The following is an 18,038-nucleotide window of genomic DNA, read 5'->3' as shown; positions in this document are numbered from 1 at the left end:
ACAAGTCACACACACACACACACAAGCACATTTCTGAGAAAAAAAGGTCATATTCTTTCTAGTCTAAATAAAACATTTTACATCGTATAAACGTCGTTCAAATTGTTTAATAAAACTGATTCCTTTGTGAATATAAAACCAAATAACCGAATTAGATGCCATATAAAATGATTTTGTAACGTCGATTTAAAACTGACGGCGTACATAGCCAGTTCCAAGGCTACATGATCTGATGTATCAGGATTTACGAACGAAAGGGTCATTTCCAATGTGTTCGTTTTCTGTTGAACGCCAAGTAAATCATTGTGTTATCATGTGATTTCAGCATAGTCCAGGCACTAGTACAAGGTGAATTTCATGTCGCACTGGTTTGTCAAAAAAAAAAACAAAGTGTGGCGCATGCTACGGAAAGAAAATCTTTAACCACCTGCAGAAGGTTCAAAATTTGCGACCAACAGATAACCCTCGGCGATTAAACTTTTCTCATCAGGTTCTAGACAAACGCCGATAAAAAATGCAATATTATTTACTGACGAAGTCACTTTTACAAGAACCGGAGTCTTTAATTATAAAAATAGTAATTTATGGAACGAAGACAACCCACATGGTATTTGTAAATTAGTTTCCAATGTGGATTTCACATTAATGTTTGGCATGGCATTATTTACGACAAAATTTTGGTGCTATTTGTTTTCAATGAAAATCTTACAGGAGATTCATACGGTCATTTGTTGAAAAATAATTTGCCGGCTATTTTAAAGGATGTATCTTTACAAACTAGATTACAAATAATTTTCCAGCTCGATGGTACAACGCTACATTTATCTTTAATAGCGAGAAATCACTTGAATGCTAATATCTTAAACTGGATTATACGTGGCGAACCAATCGATCGACCATCACGATCACCTGATTTTAACGTTACTAGATTACTTCATTTGAGGCCTTACTAAAACGATAGTATACCGACAAAAAGTAGATACTAAAGAAGAGTTATTAATTAAAATATGAAATGCTGTTTAATTTACACGAAACGGTACTGAGGTGATACGGAAAACCATAGGAAATATTTTACGTCGGGTATAGTACTGTTTACATTCCGAAGGAGGGAATTTCGAATAATTAATTTAAGTGAGGTTTGTTATTCTGTTGCCATTTATCATTTCTAGTGTTTTACTTTTTTGTTTTGCTATATTAAGAATAATGTTTATTAGGTACAGAAAGAATAACACGATTTTCTTTCTATTTTTTTATCTGTTTTGCTTCAATAGCGATTTTAAAAAGTTTCTATTGACTGTATTTACGTTAATTTTCTCAGAATTAAATTCCGTACAAGTTTAGATACTAAATCTACCGCATTTATTAGTAATTTAACAAAGCTATTGTACTAAAAACCTAAAAAGACCTGTTTTTCAACACCGAAATTTTTATATTACGTCAGGTATCTTAAAAACTAATTGGGTTACAGTTCTGGGAACTATTTTATCCAACTTCCCAGCATAAATTACATAAGAAACCACAAACTATACTCCTTAATCTGGGTGCCAAAAATTATAGTAGGGTTTCTTTTTATTAGAAAAGCTGATATCCGGGCGAAATCTTTCGTTAACAGTAACTCGATAAAACCAAGCGTTTCCAGACCTATATTTATATGAACTTTTTTTATTATTTTCAACAGTAGAACATGTCTTGTAAATTTTGCCCTTTCTTCATGGGACACTCTGTATAATGCATATTTAATTACATGAATCGTTTAGTGTAAGTATAATACTTAGATATGTAAAGTTTAATCGATTCATACCATTTCAGTTTTTATCATACATCATTATCTTTTTAATAATTCGTTCTTTATTTTTTTATAATTGTCCATCACACAGGTAATTAAACAAAAGATGTAAGGTTAAATTCTTGAAATGTTTACTTGATTCCACAGATTTTTTTTGAGGGGCTAACAATGTTTTATACCTATGTATCTTCTTCATCAGCCAAAACGTAAAAATAATACCAAAATTATTTTTTACATTCATTTTTATCTCGTAGAGTACGTGTAAAATTAAAACATGAATAATAAATTATTATTATTATTAATTACTAATATTTTTAACATATATAAACTTACTGTTTATTTCTTGGAAGGCAAATCTGTAGATGATCACCCAAAAATTATATAAGAAGGCAAGTGATACGACCATAGACCAATAATAACAAAGTCTACCGGCAGGATCGAATACAAAACTCCAGTGTAAACCGGTACGACTTCTTCCTGAATAACTTCCTTGACGGGTACTGTATCTGAAACAAAAATAAAATTGGTAAATAAAATGTAATAAATATATAAAACTTTGCATAATATTACGTGGCTTTCTCGTCTACGCCGGTCAAGACATATCTTGATAAAAGTATAATTCTTATGAAAGTAATGAGGAAAAAATTGCTTTTCATTTTGTATTCCGATTATAATATAGGTTCCAAAGCTATATTATTTTTAATAGCCGTTAAAGTGATGAAGGATTTATATAGATTTGAATACTACATCGTGGATACCGGTGTTCTTTGGTGGTTGGGTTTCAATTAACCACACATCTCAGGAACGATCGAACAGAGACTGTACAAGACGACACTTCACTTACATTCTTACATCATCCTCTGAAGTGATACCTTACGGTGGTTCCTGAGGCTAAACAGACAAAGAAACTGATGAAGGAGAATACAGATTTTTTTTTCTAATAATAAAAATTAAGAATTAGAGGCAAAAAGAGAATATATATTTTTTAAAGATGGGGAATAGATTTTAAGAAGATGATTTTAAAAATATTCGTAAACAGAGCCTTAAGCTTAACGAATTGTTTTGAGCAAAGTTGTCTCTAAACTTCAAACAAACTTTTCATATTTTCAGCCCGGGGTCTATAATTTTAAAATATTTCATGAAAGCTCTGTATATAAAGTAAAAACTTACAAAAGAAAAATTTTACTGAAAGTAAATAAATCAAAAGAAAAAAAGCATATACGAGGAATAAAGTAAAAACCGCTGGGAAATTTCTCCCTTTAAGGTTGGCGAACCTGTGTCGTTTTGGCTACAATAGTAATGTACACGGTGTAATGAGTCTTTAAGTTGTCCCGTTGTAGTATCTTTGATTACGTGTAAATTATTACGTTATAAAATGAATAGTAAAATCGATGTTGCCGCCGACTATGAAATACACGGAATCATAAGTTTTTTAAACCATCAAAACCTTAAGACGGCTGAAATTCATAGGCAGTCGGTTTTTGTGCACAGTGATGATGTAATTAATGAAAGAAACGTCCGATAATAGTGTGAAAGGTTTAGAAATAACAGAATTAATATGTACGATGAAGAACGTTCGGGAAGGTCCGTGATAATCACCGAGGACTTGTTGAAACGCGTCGATGATGAAATCAGAAAAGATCGTCGCTCAACGATTTCCAACCTGACCCTTCTTTTTCCTGATGTTTCAGAAGCTGTTATCGGTCGCATTGTTAATGACCATTTAGGCATCAGAAAGGTTTGTGAACTTCAGGTGTCTCACGTCTTAACGGAACGTCACTAAAAAATTCGAATGGGATCTGCTTTGGAATTTTTGATCAAGTGAATGGTGTCATCACCAACCAGACCAAGAACGGTCAAGCCACAGCCATTTGGACGCAAACTGATGGCCACAGTCTTCTGGGATCGGTTTGGCATTCGATTTCATCCCACGTGGAACGACTGTAAATGCAGAAGCCTACTGCAAAACTCTTCGTAAGTTGCGGCGCGCCATTCAAAATCGGCGACGTGGGCGGCAAACCGACGGCATCGTCGCACTGATCTTCGAACAGTTTAGCGACCAGTATCCTAACATATCTCCTAGAGCTTATCTAACAGCATTATCGGACTGACCGTGGTGTCATACACCATCGGCTTACGTGTCCTAACCGCTCAATTGTGATATATTTGTTTAAATGGGTAGGCGCACCCTGTCAACTACTTAAAATATATATGACGTCCATAATAAAATGTATTTTGTCTAGGCAGCAATTCGCTGCCACGCCTAGGTATCTGGATGCCAGCAAGTACCTATCCACCATTTTATAGCGCTTGGAGCCATAATAACTGGATGGTGATCAGCCATACTCAGGGTTAGCTTCCCACGGCAATGTGATAAGAGTCTTTCCCTTAACTAAACTACGGATGCCGGTTCAACAAAGCAACTACATGTAGGAACTCCCACACGGTCCGACAGTACAACTCTCGTCACATTGACTCGCCGTTGATGAGTGACCAATTTTCCCCTTGACCTCTAAGTTCCAGGGTGTCCCAGTCTCTGGCCCCTCCAAGAGCAGGGCAGTCAAACATCATGTATTCATTTGACTGGACAGACGCACAGCTCATCAGCTGCCAGGCGGAACCGAAACAGATATTAGTTCAAATTAGCGTGGTTGGTGAGCACCCGGGCACCCGTTATCCTAAAAAACGAGCTCGAGGCATACCATCCACCCAAATCCTGTATAAACTTATACGAGGATCTTCTCTTAGTATTGGTGTCCCATTCCAGCTGTCATGCTTTCAACGCGAGGCTCTGCAGCCTCTTTTGCAGGCGGAAGATGGACAACTGAACGAAATTTAGATCCGGTGCATTGTGATCGCCGTTCCACTCCAGTACTAGCCCGGCTCGATACCGCATCCCAAATACCTCGGCCTCCCAGCCTCTTCGCAATCTCCACATGGCTGCCCAAACTTTCAACACTAAATAGATTGGGAGAGCCTTTCCCAATACGGTGGTAGCCTCGTAGAAAATTGTTTTAAAAACACCAGTGCACAATTAAGGCTCTACGCTGGGTACTCCTTAAATTTTGAACAAGTGCTCTATTCATATCCAACCTATGCGCTCAAACGGGCGCCGCGTAAGCTTTCGAAGACACCTCGGTACACCAAGTAAATTTGACGGCCCGACAACCAACTGAAAAACCCATTAGACTGTCCAATTAGGAAAGAAGGTGATCCTCCTAATTGTGTTAATTGTTCCTTGTTGAGAAGCCTGCGTCTCATGACTGTAGGTCAAATGAATTTCCCGCATACAGGCGTGCGCGTAATGTGTTGTGTAACAAGATTATTGCCTATATCTAGGTGATTGAACGAACAGTTCGAAATTCTTCTATGTTTATAATATGTTCATATTTATGTGTTGTTAGTTTTCTATGTTTTTGTTAATGTGCGTTATCGTACTGCTCCTGTTGTCGCTGTTGTTGTCCCTGCTTCTCGCTTAGCGATTTTCCTAGGTTTGATATTTTTATAGGTGTTGTATCAGTTTAGGGTTAGTATCCATGTTAAGCGACGTACACCGACGGATGTGAATGTCACTTGTGGCATTCGAATCGGTGGCACCTTGACAGCGGCCAGACTGAAATATTTCTTGAGGATATTGATGATGGCCTCTGGTAAAGCCCATAAGGGCTAGGCGTGAGGGTTGGACCCGTCACTTGTTGGGTGTCTTTTCCTCGGGATCATGATATATGTTGGAAGAAAGGGATAGTTAATTTGTTGTTTAAAGGTGGCCACAAGGATCCCACTGTTACTTCGTCTTACAGACCTCTGACACGCTATTGCCGGTTACTGGTAAAATCTTTGAGAAGATCTTGTATCTTTGTATAAATGAGAGGGTGACAGCGGGTGGGTTATTGATGGAGAACCAGTATGAGTTTCGTCCTGGATAAGGTACTGAGGACGCCAAACTCCGTGAGATGAGTATGGTATCAACGACCGCGGCGGAATATTTTTTTTGGAATTTTCCTGGATATTTGCGGTGCTTTAAAATTGAAAAATTCCAGATTTCTCGCCGTGACACATTTTTCTGGTATGAAGGGCCTGTTAATTGGTTGTCAATCATGCCGCACCCAACGTACACCGAAAATCATTGCTTGAGATTCGATTAAAATACAGAATGTGGGCTTTCTTCAGACCACCAATATGAATTCCGTGTGTTGTTTATGCTGGTGCGGGTAAAAGAAGCTTCGTCCGTAAGTAATATGAACGAATTAAATGGTAATTTTAAATCCATTGATAAAACTGCAGTCGCCTGACATGTTCACCAAGCTGGAGGTTTTGAACCTTCTGAAGATGATAAAGACGAAGCCTGTAAGCACGTAATGTCCTCCATGCTGTACTTCATGAAATATTGAATCGTGTAGAAATTCTTTGCGTGGACTAGAGGCTGTACCACCTGAAGAATGTTTTTTTTTGAGAAGTGTAACATTCTCGTAAGATTATTAAAAATTCTAAAAATATTGGTTTTTATTTTTACAAATTTATAACATTTTAATTGAACAGTTCCTCCTGAATCACCTCTGTGAATATACAGAATGTCCCTGGGATTGTAGGGCGGCCTTAAGTGGCCAATTTAGGATATTAAAATAGACAGTTTATATGGATATATTCCCTATATTCTTCCATTTGCTCGCCATTTTGTTTTTTAAACAAAAACTTATTTTTTAAGAAAGATATAAATTATATAAGACATAATAAACTATGTTACTCGGCTACATTTCCTACAAAATAAATAAATTTAAGAATTTTTTCTTTAAAAATTTCAAAATAGAGACCATTTAAATTTTTTAACCACTAATAATTTTCTAAATATTAGTTTTATTTAATTATGTTTTACTAAATAAAATATTAAGCCTTTAATTTTTTTTTTAAATGACACCTCATTTGTTCAAATTCGTTAAAATTAAAAATTATGCAGTATGACAATCTTGTGCCTGTTTTCAAGGATAAATTTTGTGTTTCATTTTAAATATTTCAGGCCATATCTCAACTAATTAAAAGTTTTTGTTGCGTGAATTGTTTTGTTTTTTGAGATGTCCCGAATCGGACTTTTAACTCTGAGCTACACCTCTCGGAATACTCTGTATAAAGCTGTCATTTTTTTACTGTAAATTTTACACAAAATTCTTAATTCCTTTAAATAAATATTAAAAGATTTATTATTTATCAATTTTTTTTTGTTTTGAATATGTGTTTTTTGTTTTATGTGAAAAAAATAAAAATGGCATTTTAAAAAAAAATAACTTTCATTTTCAATTTATTATTTCTGTATGACTATTTGTTTAGATAAATAGACTATGTTTTTTTTATTAATAAATATATATATATATTGTAATTGAAATAAAAAGCTTTATAAATATTAGTTTTATACACTTTATACATAATGGCTAACGCAATAAAAGAGTAAATAGCAAGAGCTCTCAACTGACGTCGCATTTTACATAATGTATGGTGGTGGGTCAACAACGTTGCATTAACAAAAAACCTTCGACGGTTTGGAATGTGAAAGCAAACAGGACAAAAGGTTTAACGTTTTTTTTTACATTAAAGATGTAGACTTTAGGTGGCTCAGTATTTAAATTGCCTTCCTTTGTAAAAACTGGTTGCCTATTATTACATTCTTTGATTTTTTTTTCTAGTCTACGTGTAACCTGCGAAAACAAATATTACAAAAAAAAAACTTTTTTTCTCACCAAATACAACAATGTAGCATTTAATCTCAAGGATGTTACTTTCAATTTTTTTTACTGAGTGAAATACTTAAAAAGTTTATTTAAAAAATACCATTATTGTAAAATTAACTAGGGGTGCTTACCGACACAAACGAGCGGAAGCAGTAATTATAAAATTCAATTTCATTACTTTTGATATCCTTTTAGAATTAAGTTTTCTTCAGAAATAATTTCTAGATCTTTATCAACCTTTGATAAATTAACTGTCGGAATCGAGTTATAAATACTACTGTTCAATGGAAGCTGAGATATTTGTTCCATATCAGTAGTAATAACATTATAAAACGGATTATTATTTTTCAAAATGTTTATCACATATTACAAGAAAATCGTGAAGGGAAAATTTTGGTCTTGAGAGGATACACCAAGGTCAGGTCGACCGTTTTCGTGGCTGAAAGAAACATTACTGCAATAAGCTTGAGATAGACAGACGTGTGACCTGTTATCAAATATAAGTGTCCTGAGATATTAATGCACCAGCAGTTCTACGAGACTACCTTCAAATAAAAAATATTTGTACAGTTTGGGTACCGCATAACTTAACCGACGATCAGATGGCACGTTGTGTTTCAGGGTTCGTGAAACGCTGAAAAAATTTGAGAACGGGAAATTTTTTTGTGAACAGTATTATGATAGGGTGTTCGAAGTAAATGTGTAATGTGGACGTTTGAAGATAAGAAGACCCTTGTGGCTGTTCGAAAATCAGATTAGTGGAAGAAAAAATTAGACAGTTATAGTGATGTGGTACACCGTGGAATACCTTCCTAAAGTTGTCGAAGCTTTCAAGAAGCTGGCCCCAAACTCAACTATAGACACGTGGTTTCTTCACCACAATAACGCTCCAGCGCTCCGCTTCAAAGTTTGTTCCGATTATTTGGCCAGCGCTGGAATAAAACTGTTAAGAGTATTCTTCCTAATGTATCGACCTTGCTGGATGTGACTTAGCGCTGTTCCCCCGGGTGAAGTACAGACTGAAAGGGAGGTATTTTACGAGCGATGATGAGTTCCTAACGGCTTAGGACGTTGTGTGTGTTCATATTTCCGACGAAACATAGTAGGATTTCTTTGAAGATTGCTTGAATTACATAACTGGTAACGCCACCAAGTTATGGAATTCATTTTTGATTTTTTTTTTTCATCTTTGGGGTTCCCGTACTGAAAAGAAAGCGTGCGGGTAATATGAATTTATAAGAAAATAATCCCTAAGTAGCTGTAATAATTTAAAAAAAAAAAAAATGGTAAAAAATACTAAAATACGGCCACAACTTTAAAAAAATTGTAATTTTGTATAAAGCGGGTGAAAATGTTTGGCTAATTATAATTTCAAAAAATACTAAAGAGTACGGGCTATCAAAATATTAAGTTTTATATTTTAAATATAATGGGTAACTTTTTTAAAAAAAATATTTATTTTAAATTAAATTTTTTAAAAATTTAAAAATTATTTTTTTGGTTTTTTGTTACTACAAACCATTGAAGTGAAATGAACAAAAAAAATGTGTATATGCAATATATAGATTAAAAAAAATAATATACAGACTAATTTTTGTGTAAATAATTGTAATATACAAAGTAATGATACTAATTATGCAACGCATTTAATAAAATGACATACCCCGATGTAAATAGAAGAAGCAATGAAATAAATTCACAATAATATTAAAGGAAGAACATTTTAGAAATCTTTAAATTGAAAAGTAACAATAAAACATTCATAAATGAAAAATCAACAATGAAATGGATGTCCTTTTCAAGAAACTCAATTTATTAAAAACAGGAAATAGATCAATAAAACTAAGAAACAAGTATAACTATTGATAACAAATAAACAAGAAGAAGGCTAGAAAAGAGTGACCTCAAATATAGGGAGGGGCATTGACAAGAGGGTATAAAAAGAATAACAGATTTTTGAAAGTACTTGGGTGTGGAACGACTCATCATGCCGTCTTGGGAAACGGCCTTTCTTCCTTTAATCCTGTCATCCTAAAACAAAAAAATTCAATTTTTTTTTTCGTGTGTGTGTTCTGTTTCTTTTGTTGCAGATACCCAAAGCCACCACAATAAACAAATGGTTTCTTCACTGCGGCCACGCGGTCCCCCCAACCCCTTCCCGGTCACACGTGTGTCTGGAGATTAATATTATGTAGAGTAAAGAATTAGTTTACTTCTGAAAAGGCAATCGCCGCCTCAATACCTATACGCGACTGGTGGTCGCGTATAGGTACCACCAATTTGTAAGTTCCCTATTCCCTTTCCTTTCAAGAAAGAAGAATGAGGGAACGAGCCCAGCAGCCATCAGACCAGCAGTCACCTGCCCAGCAGCCACTGACAGCATGGAAAAAAGAAGAAACCTGCACTTTCCCCCGTTGAGCCCTTCGGGGCCTCGGGAATACTAAGGTTAACGGTATGTAACTTCGGTTACTCCCAATTCTCGGAAAGTGCAGGCCAAAGAAGAATGAAGAGGTCATCAGAAGAAGAAGAGGGAGAAGAAGAAGATGAAGAAGAAGGAAGACCCTCTACTCGTCCCAACATCACGGACTGGAGTCCGGAACAGAGCCCAGCAGAGATGCGTCCTGAAAGGCAGCCATAACAGAAGTGGATGAAGAGCTTCTACACAACCCTACACAAAACTTACAAAAAATTAACACAAATCAGCAATTGCGACTCCTCCGGAAAAGGGGGCGCATTGCTCCCTCCATATAGTTAGTGCCCCGTTGTGGCGTATTCCTGCTAGCCTATGAAGCGTTAACGCCGAAAGGACTTCAGTGGACGGTCTGAAGGGGAATTACGTCGGGAGGACAGGTTGCATAAGCCTAGCCTTCCGCGGTCGGCCCATAAAATGGGTTTGATAACGCTGGTTTAACAACGGATTGGAATGCAATTAAATCCGTCCTTAAAATTCTAAATATTAAATAAAACAAAACTTGAAAAATTAGACCCGTTATATAAAATAAACCTTTTAAAAACACGCCCGATTGGAATCATCCAGCAGCAAGGGACTTTGTCCAGATTCTGCGATACGTAGGGAGAAATAAACTCCCGCCAACTTTGCATTCCTTTCCATGAAAGTACTAGTACAATTAGTTTTGACAATGGAGTAGTTCCGAAACGCGTCAACATGTGATAAAAGAATGAAGCTAAGAAAGGTAAACAGAAAAGGTAATAATTTTTGGTGAAGGGGTGAATATTAAGTAAAAATTTTTTTGTAATTTATGATCTCGGAAAAAAACATTTATCTTTAGTAACCTTGCTAAAGTGCCCCAGTAAAGATTTCAAATAAATTCTTTCCCCACGAAGGTGTCTACCACGTTTTAAAGAAAATCAATAAACGAGGTCCAATGTTCGCGTATGCATGAATTGCGCATATGTATATTCACGAAAACGTTCGTCTGAGAAAAATAGATGTTTGCCATGGATTTGCAAATTATCTATAATTCATGTAAATCTATATTTTTTATTAAATTATTTTTTTACTTCCTTGTACGAAGTAAAGGAAGTATATTGTAATCGCGAAAAATTTAGGTTTCTAAATTTCAACGAAAATATCCATTTTGACCATCTCTGAATCCATTTTGACTAGTTTCAGCGTGACGTATGTACGTACGTATCTCGCATAACTCAAAAATTATTAGCCGTAGAATGTTAAAATTATGGATTTAGGACTGCTGTAACATTTAGTTGTGCATCTCCCCTTTTGACTGCAATCGACTGAAACAAAAATATCAAAAAAAATTTGGATTTTGGACTTTTTCTTAACTGCAGTAATAAGCCATTTTCATTGGTTTCAGAGTTAGAGCCAAATGAAATTTTAATTAATGACATATTTAGATTTTACAAGGGAAAGGCACATCTGTTCGAATCCAATACTTCAAATACATTTTTTTTTTTGTAATTTAAATATATTGATTTATTAAGAACCTTTACACCTTCACTCCAAGATGCCAGAAGTAAACAGGTATGTTATTGTTAATTATTTCATTCGGAGGTCCCGGGTTCGAATCCCGGTCAGGCATGGCACTTCCACACGTCACAAATCATTTCATCAGATCCTTTGAAGCAATACCTAAATGTGATCCCGGAGGTTAAATAAATTATTTATGCCCATGGTGTTTTTAAAAAAAAAATTTAAAGTTTAATTTTTTCTATACATGATAACACATCGTGTATAGAAAACACATACAGGCATCGCCAGTTACCTGGAAAAAAATGAACGCAAATAGTGCTTGCCATTATTTGAACTAATTACTTTCAGTATGGACGAGTGTGAACGAGAGAGATGGAATACGCGCGCTGCTTCATGTTGTAAACCAGAACGCAGCGCAACTATCGTGTACAAGTGAAATTAAACTGCAATTCTTTGGAAAACACGATGAACGTAAATAATTAACAATAACGTACCTGTTTATACCTGGAAACCTGTAGATTGCGGCTGACTGAGAGCTGGCAAACATTTTTTTAAATATTTTTCATATCGTTTTCTTTCAAATGACTCTTAATTCACTTTAAAAAAATATAGTTGCGATTCGGTAAAATAAATTAATAAAATATATTTAATTTTTGGTAGGCAACCCGGCAGTAACGTATTAATTATTATTAATCGATCATTTCAATCGAGTTTTATTAAAAAAACAGATACCTTCAGAAATCACCTGCCGGATCTTAGACTATTAAATATTTGAGTAGTTTTTTTTTTTAGTAGATTTAATTTTTTCTTTTATATATTATTACACGATATAATTACGAAATGTTGCGGTGACAATAGGAGTAGAAACTTGTATAATATTTCAGTATCATCTAACTAACGTATGATTTCTTCGTTTGAATACAACTTAATTGTTGACAAATAATTCCAGTATGTTAATTAAACTGAAATGACGCTCGATCCAGGCAATATGTGAATTTGCGTTGCAATTCATCGCCGCGGAACAACCTTGACCGTGGCCTGCAGTAAATAAAGGGATGAATGCGCGATCCCAGTCACTTTGATGAAGTAGGAGTAGCAATCATATTTCACTTATAACAGCTAATAGCTTATTTAAGTTTATTATGTTTGGTTTTCTGTAGCTTTCGTTATCTGTTATTCACTGATACTTACTAGACAACTTCAAAATAATTTTTTCAGTATATTACTTTTTTATTTCCTTATGTATTCTATTTAAACAAAAAGTTATTTTACTACTGAAAACACAATTTATTTAATATTTGTAAATATGACTCTAAAGTTCGGCAAAAATCAGTTTTTAATCTTACGAAGATAATAATAAAAAAATAGGTAAAAGAGAGAGATTAAAGTTAAAAAAATATGTTTATTCAAATATATTTAAAACCAATTAACCGTGTTTATCTTAATCTTTGTGAAAAAAAAATAGGAAAAGATCTATTGAGAGAAAAAAAGAAATTGGGGTAGTAAAAAAAATCTCGTTAAAATAAAAAAAAAATTAATGGTTGTACAGAAAACGTATTGCATATTCGCGGTTCGACAAGAATTTTGAGAGACTAACAAACGTAAATTTTTTTTTCAGATATAATTGACTACCCTAAAGACATCATAAATAAAATAAATAATAACAACAATCTTATATATATATATATATTTTTTTTTTGTCTTCAGTCATTTGACTGGTTTGATGCAGCTCTCCAAGATTCCCTATCTAGTGCTAGTCGTTTCATTTCAGTATACCCTCTACATCCTACATCCCCAACAATTTGCTTTACATACTCCAAACGTGGCCTGCCTACACAATTTTTCCCTTCTACCTGTCCTTCCAATATTAAAGCGACTATTCCAGGATGCCTTAGTATGTGGCCTATAAGTCTGTCTCTTCTTTTAACTATATTTTTCCAAATGCTACTTTCTTCATCTATTTGCCGCAATACCTCTTCATTTGTCACTTTATCCACCCGTCTGATTTTTAACATTCTCCTATAGCACCACATTTCAAAAGCTTCTAATCTTTTCTTCTCAGATACTCCGATCGTCCAAGTTTCACTTCCATATAAAGCGACACTCCAAACATACACTTTCAAAAATCTTTTCTTGACATTTAAATTAATTTTTGATGTAAACAAATTATATTTCTTACTGAAGGCTCGTTTAGCTTGTGCTATTTGGCATTTTATATCGCTCCTGCTTCGTCCATCTTTAGTAATTTTACTTCCCAAATAACAAAATTCTTCTACCTCCATAATCTTTTCTCCTCCTATTTTCACATTCAGTGGTCCATCTTTGTTATTTCTACTACATTTCATTACTTTTGTTTTGTTCTTGTTTATTTTCATGCGATAGTTCTTGCGTAGGACTTCATCTATGCCGTTCATTGTTTCTTCTAAATCCTTTTTACTCTCGGCTAGAATTACTATATCATCAGCAAATCGTAGCATCTTTATCTTTTCACTTTGTACTGTTACTCCGAATCTAAATTGTTCTTTAACATCATTAACTGCTAGTTCCATGTAGAGATTAAAAAGTAACGGAGATAGGGAACATCCTTGTCGGACTCCCTTTCTTATTAGGGCTTCTTTCTTATGTTCTTCAATTGTTATTGTTGCTGTTTGGTTCCTGTACATGTTAGCAATTGTTCTTCTAGCTCTGTATTTGAACCCTAATTTTTTTAAAATGCTGAACATTTTATTCCAGTCTACGTTATCGAAAGCCTTTTCTAGGTCTATAAACGCCAAGTATGTTGGTTTGTTTTTCTTCAATCTTCCTTCTACTATTAATCTGAGGCCTAAAATTGCTTCCTTAATCCCTATACTTTTCCTGAAACCAAATTGGTCTTCTCCTAACACTTCCTCCACTCTCCTTCTGTATAGAATTCTAGTTAAGATTTTTGATGCATGACTAGTTAAACTAATTGTTCTGTATTCTTCACATTTATCTGCCCCTGCTTTCTTTGGTATCTTATCTAAATAAAATTGTTTGATATCACCAACCATTGGCCAGGGGATGGAAAAAATGGGGTTTCGAAGACAAAAAATGTCATACTCTCGTAATAGGCCCAGTATCGAATCGGTTTAAAGTGGTCGTTAGTCCTCTATATACATTACCTAAAATTTTTGTGTGAAACAGTTTTTTTAGTACCAATTCTTACGACAAGGGATGATTAAAATGTTGCTGGAATTGTAAGATGATGTGGTTTGTCGTATGCTAAACATGTGAAACTTTTTTCACATGAAAACATTGTCGCATTGAGTAATTTGAAGTTTTTCTTAACTTTAAGGTGGAAATCTTTTTTATCTCCTACTTAGCACCGGTGAAATTTACCTCCACTTTTCCGGCGTGCCGATGGAGATTTTTTTTTTGAAACGTGTTTTAAATAAGTAGAACTGGTGGCCTTATTACGAATTCAATATTAGGAATTAAAAACGTGTAGTCTGACTTCCATAGCGGAACGGTAGCGTTTCAGTCTTTCACCCAAAATGTCCTGGGTTCGAATACCGGTCTGACATGGCATTTTTATACGCTACAAAATTTCCATTCCATATTCCAGTGTAAGTTTTAAATCTTATTTATTGAATTAATCGACTACAAAAAACAATAATTAAATACAATAATAACTGAAATAAAAAATTTAACTTTTATAGAACTGATTTTCTTCGTGCTTTACGTAAGAAACAGGAAAAACATTTCCTCATTATTTTCAGGTAAACATCCATTTTATAAGCTCTACCAATAACAGGTATAAAGAAGCTCGAATAGAAATGTTATAGTGCCATATTTGTTCTATAAGTAGCGATTCAAGGTGGAGCTTAATAGTGCAACGGGACTGAGTGCTTATACAGTGACGCGGTCACTGTTTACACATCGACTACTTATTACGGTACGTGCAGTATTTACTCGACGTTTTAATTTCACGGTTTATTTTTAAAATTCATTTTTGAATTCTCTATTTACAATAATAACATCCCTCATAATAAATTAAAAATAGAAGGCCAAGTTTATAAATACTTGTTTATTAAAAATAAAAAACATGTAATACAACTCAAAACGTCTCCTCTATGTGAACAAAGTAAAGAGCTATTTACGCGTATAATGCGCAGAAATGTTACAGATTTCATAATTTATTTTTCCTCCGTTTCATTTATCGATTTCGAAGGGGAAAAATGAAGAAAATTAAAAAAAAAATTATTATCTCACGTTTATATAAATTATTACTTTCTAAATTCCTTTAAGTCAAAAGATAATTTTATCTTAAACTCTCTAAATGCCATGGTGAGGACGTAGCGTGTTAAAATGTTACCAGCTATTGTAACTGCATAGCTATCTAATCAGAAAATAATGCAGACGAACGTTATAGTCAAGCTAAGATACTAGCCTTTATCTAAAAAATTAATTGTTACTTTTCCTTAAGTATCTTTCATTCGTGACTTAACATTCCCATAAAGTTTCTTACAATTTTTTTTTGTAGGTATTTCTCCAAAATTTTTTCTGTCTACCTCATGTCCATTTTAGTGTGTTTAGGTTTAATTGGATTGTATTAGATTTTTCTTTTAGTATTAGAAAAATTTTCTGGTTTCTGAAAAATTATACGGACAAGGGAAGCAATTTTAGGCCTCAGATTAATAGTAGAAGGAAGATTAAAGAAAAACAAACCAACATGCTTGACGTTTATAGACCTAGAAAAGGCATTCGATAACGTAGACTGGAATAAAATGTTCAGCATTTAAAAAAAGTTAGGGTTCAAATATAGAGATAGAACAATTGCTAACATGTACAGGAACCAAACAGCAACAGTAATAATTGAAGAACATAAGAAAGAAGCCGTAATAGGAAAGGGAGTCCGACAAGGATGTTCCCTATCTCCGTTACTTTTTAATCTTTACATGGATCTAGCAGTTAATGATGTTAAAGAACAATTTAGATTCGGAGTAACAGTACAAGGTGAAAAGATAAAGATGCTACGATTTGCTAGTAGTAGTAAGTAATGAAATGTAGTAGAAATAACAAAGATGGACCACTGAATGTGACAATAGGAGGAGAAAAGATTATGGAGGTAGAAGAATTTTGTTATTTGGGAAGTAGAATTACTAAAGATGAACGAAGCAGGAGCAATATAAAATGCAGAACAGCACAAGCTAAACGAGCCTTCAGTAAGAAATATAATTTGTTTACATCAAAAATGAATTTAAATGTCAGGAAAAGATTTTTGAAAGTGTATGTTTGGAGTGTCGCTTTATATGGAAGTGAAACCTGGACGATCGCAGTATCTGAGAAGAAAAGATTAGAAGCTTTTGAAATGCGGTGCTATAGGAGAATGTTAAAAATCAGATGGGTGGATAAAGTAACAAATGAAGAGGTATTGCGGCAAATAGATGAAGAAAGAAGTATTTGGAAAAATATAGTTAAAAGAAGAGACAGACTTATAAGCCACATACTAAGGCATCCTGGAATAGTCGCTTTAATATTGGAAGGACAGGTAGAAGGAAAAAATTATGTGTAGGCAGGCCACGTTTGGAATATGTAAAACAAATTGTTAGGGATGTAGGATGTAGAGGCTATACTGAAATGAAACGACTAGCACTAGATAGGGAATCTTGGAGAGCTGCATCAAACCAGTCAAATGACTGAAGACAAAAAAAAAGAGATAAGTTTTAGGCCTTCTCTAAAGAATAGTAATAACTTTAAACAAATTTGATATTTTACTTAATAAGAAAGTTATAGCGATATTTTGTTTTTTCGAACCCCCTCCCACCATTTCCACCCTCATGATCCGATATTTTCCATTAACGAACTCGAACAAAATTTTGAGTCTTAGTATTATATGCTTCAATTTCAAAGTGATTTGCACAAAATTACGGCAATTATTGCATCCACAAGAAAGTGAAATAAATATATAAATAAACTTTTGAACTGACGGTGATTTTGGGGTCTGGGGGATGTAAAACGCAAAGATATATTTCATATTTCCCGGAAGTCGAATCATGGTACCCATTATAATAGGTAGCTTTCTTATAAAATCTTCCTAAAAAATGTGAGTGATTATGGAAGCATAATAAGTGATTTGAACTTTTTCAAATTAATTTAGAATACCACACAAAAACATAGTGTTAGAAAATTTTTCTAAAGAATCTGATAAATTTCACAAATTTATTAAAAAAAAAAAAAACGAAGACACAAAACTGAAAAGGCTACATTTTTTTTTTATACTCGTACTTCATAAAAATCTGAAAGTCCATTTGCCAGATCCTTAAATTTTTTCACCTAAACTCTTTCATCTAATAATTATATGTTTTCTTTTTATTATACCCATTCGGGCATTTCAAAAAGGATTTCATAACTGTAAAACCATATAAAAATTTGGTACTTACGTATTAGCCCATCGACTATAACCATAATGATACCGTAACTTTGAAGTATTTCAAAGTTACGGTATCATTAACATATTCTACATATTAAAAATATAAGAAGCATTATTGCTTATAATTATAGACATAAATTAACTAAACTTAACCTCTGCTCTCTTCACTCGCTAATCTCGACTAAT

The 18,038-nt window shown here is 34.0% G+C and overlaps 1 protein-coding gene across 1 annotated transcript in view; it reads right to left on the bottom strand.

Moving 5' to 3' along the window:
• The window catches only part of LOC142332762 (uncharacterized), a 689,554-nt gene that overhangs the window by 283,511 nt on the left and 388,005 nt on the right, over positions 1 to 18,038 (bottom strand). The window contains exon 4 of the mRNA XM_075379377.1: positions 2,120 to 2,292. Coding sequence (XP_075235492.1) covers positions 2,120 to 2,292 — 173 coding nt within the window. The remainder of the gene's footprint in view (positions 1 to 2,119; positions 2,293 to 18,038) is intronic.

This window comes from Lycorma delicatula, chromosome 12, assembly GCF_047948215.1.
Source record: "Lycorma delicatula isolate Av1 chromosome 12, ASM4794821v1, whole genome shotgun sequence".
NCBI classification, from domain to species: Eukaryota; Metazoa; Arthropoda; class Insecta; order Hemiptera; family Fulgoridae; genus Lycorma; species Lycorma delicatula.
This window is presented reverse-complemented; position numbering and strand designations above follow the sequence as displayed.